Source organism: Danio aesculapii, chromosome 25 (assembly GCF_903798145.1).
Source record: "Danio aesculapii chromosome 25, fDanAes4.1, whole genome shotgun sequence".
Taxonomy (NCBI): Eukaryota; Metazoa; Chordata; class Actinopteri; order Cypriniformes; family Danionidae; genus Danio; species Danio aesculapii.
Genome location: NC_079459.1, coordinates 3,222,375 through 3,228,830, shown reverse-complemented (window position 1 = coordinate 3,228,830; position 6,456 = coordinate 3,222,375). Strand labels below are relative to the sequence as shown.

The window sequence follows — 6,456 nt, the reverse complement described above, 5'->3', positions numbered from 1 at the left end:
AGCTTACATTTAAATTATTAAAGTTTAATAAAGAAGTAATGAAATGTGTGACGTTTATTAACTTTTTACTTGAAACAGTGGAGAATTGGCCGTAATTTTGAAGCTATTTCAGATAATTGCGTTAAATTACACTCTCAGATAAAATGGTACAATGTTGTACCAAAGAAGGTACAAACCATTGTCACTGGGGCCGTACCTTTTTATGGTACAGAATTGTACCTTAAGACAAAGAAGCAAATGTGTACCATTGCAGTTTGTACCGTTAAGGACATGATTTGTACCACGGGAAACCAACATTTAAAACCTACTGATACAATATTATACCTTCGTCAAAGGTACAAATCTGATCCATAAAGGGACCACCACATTAATAAAACACTTTGTACCTAACAGTGTCAAAAATGCTTACCAAACATGTATTTAAAATGCCTGAAATGTTTAGTTTATACCTATAGTTTTATGGTTTACCAGTTGTTTTGTATTATTGTATTATAGAACTTAATAATTAATGTTTATGAGTTTCTTTATGCTTTTTAAATGATGATTCTTGTTTTAGTATGAAAATTATTCATTAAATCACTTTGCCTTTCCAGTAATATTGATTTTCATCAATATTGTAATAAGAAGGAGTTGTTCAATACTTATCTACCTTTTATATGGGAACAATTGTGTACCTTCATTTCAATTGTGCACTGAAAAAAATTATTCAAGGATGATTCCTTGGATTTACTCAATTTTTTTTTACGTTAATTGTTTGTAAACAATTTGTTTGTTTAAATTCAGCCCAAATAAATTAAGTTGAACATTGCTCAAATTAATTTGTTTGTTTAAATTCAACACAAATAAATTGTTTGCAACAGTTTTGGATGCGTCACTTTTTTCAGTGATAGCATAAATGGTACAGAACAGTATCATAAGAGGTCTTTTCTGTACCATGTAAGGTACAACTTTTACAAAGGTTCAAAACTGTTCCTCAAAGAACGTTATTTGTACCACCGTGTACCTTTTTTTCTGAGAGTGTACATAAATTAGGCTACTGCATAGTTTCTACAACAAATTTGACAAAGCAAGACTGCATATATAACCTTAGCTTGATGTTTAGTGGAAATGTTTAATTTAAGGTTCCCACTTTTACAGACGTTGATCAGATTAAGATAACATTTCTAAAGTTGAGTTTTTAATAGATTTAAAAGTGCACGTGCACTGAAAAAAGTGTCGCATGCAAAACTGTTGCAAACAATTAATTTGTGTTGAATTTAAACAAACAAATTAAATTGAGCAATGTTCAACTTAATTTGTTTGTTTAAATTCAACACAAATTAATTGTTTACAACCACTTAACGTAAAAAAATTTAGTGAATCCGTTTTTTTTAATGCGCATTTTCAAAATTTATGCGCATCTTGGCGTTTCCATCAACCGTTTTTTTAATGCGCATTTTCAAAATTTATGCGCATCTTGGCGTTTCCATCAACCGTTTTTTTAATGCGCATTTTCAAAATTTATGCGCATCTTGGCGTTTCCATCAACCGTTTTTTTAATGCGCATTTTCAAAATTTATGCGCATCTTGGCGTTTCCATCAACCGTTTTTTTAATGCGCATTTTCAAAATTTATGCGCATCTTGGCGTTTCCATCAACCGTTTTTTTAATGCGCATTTTCAAAATTTATGCGCATCTTGGCGTTTCCATCAACCGTTTTTTTTTTATGCGCATATCCAAAATGCACCTAAAAATATGTGGGTGGACTCGTAGCCAATGAGAGCTTTCCCTATATAAATAACTGAATGGCCAACTAAATAAAATACCAATTTTATTACAGTTTTTATATAAATATAACCTGCGAAGAACGTGTAAAAATTCAACATTATATATTAGCTTTTACATTCATACTGGTGAAGATATAAAAATAACACATTTATAAAAAACACACAGATATCAAAGCGTCATAAAACAATATCGGATTTTCTAACAGTCAGCAGCGATCGACCATAAACGGCTTTGTACCTTAAAAACGCTTCCATGCATTTGATTGCAATATCATCCACCTCAGGGTCGAACTTGTTGGCTAAAAGATGGTGTTGCCTCACAATCCATTTCAGGTCTCCGGCTCCGTACACGCACACCGCTCGCCTGTGTGTCCCGGTGCACGGCGGGTACGGAGCGCCGCTGTTTAAATCTCCTTCATGGTAGCTCCACTTCACCAACCGAGCGATGGCGTTCATGTCCGACTGCTCGTATTTATTGTTCGGAGAGTTGGATCCTGGAACCGAAGGCATCCGCTGTAGCGTCGCCCACATGTGCTCGTCAGGACTGTACGTGTCTTTCTCCCACTCCATCAGGTTCTGAATCTCTCGGCTGGTCATGATGTAATCCACAAACTCTCTGGAAACCACAAAGTACGCGTTTCCTGAAAACATGGGGGTGTTTATTGGCGGGGGCGACTTTTTAACATCGGTCCGGATCACGGTGTTCGTGATGTTGTGATGGAACTGCCAGCGCCAATTTTTCCCTGGAACCGTCTCGGACTCCATGCTGTTCTTCCCGTTGAGGTGTTTCAAAGAGTGAACGGTCTCTGCGTTAGTCTTGATGGGGAAGTCAGTGCCACAGGTGTTAAGCAGATACCTCCACTGTACTGGAGATTTGAGCAGATCCTGCATGCAGTTCACATCCGCTTGAACTCGAGACCAGGAGGCGTAGATCACGCTCTCTAATTTGCTGGCCACGAACACATTAGGGAAGCAGGACACAATGGCATTCACAGCTTCTCTAAAGATCTCCGTAGACTTCATGTCCACGTGAACGCAGTAGACATTTTGAGGGGCGTAAATAGCCCTGAGGAGCCTTTCAAACATCTCGATTTTATCATGGATCACCATTGAGTAGGCAATAGGAAAATCCTCTTCTTCCTTACTAAGAGCCTCCATCAGAAATCCTCTTCCTTCGATGTATGTTGGACAGTCCGTGGTTGCGTTCAGATAAAACGACTCGGTTAGCAAAGACGGTCGTTTCTTTGAAGCCAGAAGCTTCCTGAAACTCTCCTTGTCCACTCCGTCCATGTCTCCTTGGATGATGGCCGAACAAGCCTGCAGTTCTCCAACATCTTGGTTTAGGAAGTGATTCAAGTTGGTCTCCCGTTTGGGAAGACAGCTTTGTTCTGGATAGTTCATCACGAGGATGAAAAGGGTTACACTCACTGAAAGGATGGAGACTGTCTTTAGAGTCCTCTGGTTGTTGATTCCCATGTTCGGTTATTTAGGATCGTCACCTGCCAGGGTCATCTGTCAGACAGAGGAAACGAGTGTCTGTGAGGTATAAAGCAGCCTCTGTGGTTCATATCGATGCAGCAGGAACTGAAATCTACCAAATCATATACTGAGGGGAAGGGCTGACCAGCCAAAAAGAAAAAAGAGAGAGAGGAAGGGAGAGGGAGAGAGAGAGTAGGTGTGGTTTTCAGCTTGCTGGTGAATGTGGAAGTCTAGTATTATGATTATTAAGAGGATTAACTTACAAATTGTACACTGGAGATGTATTTAAAAACATATATTATAATACATGAAGTAAAAATTGATGCTACAATGTATCTGGGTAGCACTTTATAATAAGATTGTATTAGATAATGTTGGTAAATGCATTTACTAACATGAACAAACAATGAACAACACATTTATTAAAGTATTTGTTCATGTTAGTGCTACCCAGATACATTTTAGCATCAATATTACTTCACGCTTTAAAATATATGCTTTAAATACATCTCTAGTGTACAATTTGTAAATGAATTCAACTCTCGGTGCATTAACTGATGTTCACAAGCCTGAATTTAGATGTTAATAATTCATTAGTAAGTGACGAACTATGATTAATAAATGGAAAATGATTGTTTATAATTAGTTGATGTTAGTACACTGTAAAAAGTCCTGGATGCCTTTAAAATTTTAGGCTGAATCAAATGAAACTATTGAACTATTATGCTAAACTGACTTAAAACAGCTTGCATAACTCATACAATTAGGTTAAAGCATGATTAATTTAGTTTAATAAGTTACAATGACCTAAAACATAGGTCAGAACTCATTTTTACACTGTCAATACATGAACTAAAGAAACCTTATTGTAAATAGTGACCAAGTCTTGTGTATTTCACTCAGGCTTTTGAATATAAGTGTGATTCTTTGAGAAAGCGGAGGATTTTATCTTTTGGTTTCCCAAAAATACACTGTAATATAATACATATACTGTAATATATGTATGTATGCATGTATGTGTAACACGGTGAGTGACAGAGACAATTGAGGTTTAGGATCCACGTGCAGGTTTATTCAAAGTCAGGGAAGCAATGGTCAACACAGGTGTAAACAGATGTATAAAGGGAGTCCAGAATCGTAGTCAAATACAGGCTAGAGGTCAGAAGGCAGGCAGCAGACAGGGAGAACTAGATAAACAAGACTAGGGTCAAAACACAGGAAAACAAGACTAAGAAAACGCGTTGAATCGTCACTTTACAGATAACATGACTCGGCACTGGAAATGAGAGCGGGTGCTGTTTAAGTAGTGTCTGTAATCAGTCTTTGACAATGCTCAGGTGGTGCGAGTGTAATCAGTAGAGAATTGGAGCAGGTGTGTGGCATGACTGAATATGTAGTCCATTTAATGGAGGAATTGTAGTCCATGTGTGTGAGATCCAGCGATCTGGGAGTTATGATCGCTGATGATCGTAACAGTATGTATGCATGTGTATATTAAGCATCTGAAATGTAAGACAACTGAATTTTTCAAGGCAGAATTTTTTATAGATGCATTTTCAAACTTCTTTTAGACTGCAGATATCCAGTTTGTAAAAATACTGTTTAAAATTTTCAAGATGAAGAAATTCAGATAATCAAATTCAATATCCTCAAATTAATAACCAGAAATTCAGATTGTGAAATTCAGATTCAGCAGTCAAACAAAGAATCACTCTCCTCTGCTTGATTATGGTTATGGACGAATTATAGGGTGTAAGTTACGGGGGTGGTGGGTTTGGAGGGGGTCTGTAAAAAGGTAAAAATAGTTTTTTTTTTTTTATCTACATATAGCCTAATGTAAAATTTAAACTCGTATGTATTTTAATAGCAGGGGAAACACAATTTTAAACAGTATTTTTACAAACTGGATGTCTGGAGTCTAGGAAGCACAAAAAATCAGAAGTTTGAAAACACATCGATAAAATAATTCAGCCTTGAAAAATTCGGTTGTCTTAAATTTCAGATATTCAATATTCAAGTTATGAAATTCAAAATAAATCAAAACATTTTTAACAGCAAATAAAAATTCAGATTTATTAAATTTACAATTGTCAATAATTCAAATCAACACAAATTGAAATTCAGATTATTTTGGCATATAATTAGCTCCATAACAGAGCAGAGATCAACATAATGCAATTCGCAACCGCAAATAAATGAATCACACATTACGGACACTGAACATTAACAGATATTTTTTTTACAGTGTACATATAAATGTACTTTGTTTGCTGATTTCAGTCTTTAAGGATTTCCTTTAAAAATGCTGTCCCTTTCTAGAGCAAGCATAGTTGCAGAAATAGATGATTTGGGTTTGTATGTGACTCATGACGTTGACACCTAAACTGAGCGTATTTTGTATTGTTCTCTATCTAGCTTTTGTTGTTAAAGAATGCGATCTACAATCTTCCAGAGCTGTTAATCTAGGGCTTGACATTAAATCTTGTCCAACCAGTCAAATAACCCGCATGGTTAAAGAATAGTTAATCTGAAACTGACATTTCTGTCATCGTTTCTCCACCCTTTACTTGTCTGTCTGTCTGTCTGTCTGTCATCTGCTGAACACAAAAGAAGATATTTAGCAGAAATCTGGAAACCTGTAAGCATTGACTTCCACAGTATTTGTTTTCCCTACTGTGGAAGTCGATGGTTTGAGGTTTTCGGCTTTCTTCAAGATGTGTTGAGCAGAATAAAGAAACACGAATGTATGAAAGCACTTGATGTTAAGTAAATAGTGAGTACATTTTCAGTTTTGGTCATACTAATTGAAAACCTATGTAAACGAACTCGTCCTAGGCCGTTTGTCAGATTTTTACCAAAATTGAAACATGATCTATAGACTATGCTGACTAAAAGTTACTGTACGTTCACACCGAAAGTGGCGAGAGCGTCTAAGTAGCCGGAAGTCATTCATTTTCAATGGGAGCCAGCGGCGATAAGCAGCGCGACACATCTTCGTCGGTGTGAGCGTTGAGGAGAGTTGAAATCAAGTCAGCTTTATGGTAATGAGCTATGATGCGGTTCGGCGCCAAGCAATCAGAATGAAGAAGTCCACCGCTTGAGAGGAGTCCAGAGAACACAATCACTGTACACTTTTGTCCACAAGAAAGTCTTTTTAGGTGGCAGATAAACGTTTTAACGTTTATTGAGAATTGTTTGGATAAAGTTCATT

At 36.6% G+C, this 6,456-nt stretch overlaps 1 protein-coding gene across 1 annotated transcript; it reads right to left on the bottom strand.

Annotated features, from left to right (window-relative positions):
- Positions 1–1,793: 1,793 nt before the first annotated feature.
- On the bottom strand, positions 1,794–3,371 carry gcnt3 (glucosaminyl (N-acetyl) transferase 3, mucin type). Its single transcript, XM_056451914.1, has one exon. The coding sequence runs from the start codon at positions 3,240–3,242 to the stop codon at positions 1,944–1,946; it is 1,299 nt and encodes a 432-aa protein (XP_056307889.1). The 5' UTR covers positions 3,243–3,371; the 3' UTR covers positions 1,794–1,943.
- Positions 3,372–6,456: the final 3,085 nt, after the last annotated feature.

Coding starts and splice junctions, on each gene's coding strand:
- gcnt3 (XM_056451914.1), bottom strand. CDS start 3,242: ATGGGAATCAACAACCAGAGGACTCTAAAGACAGTCTCCATCCTTTCA.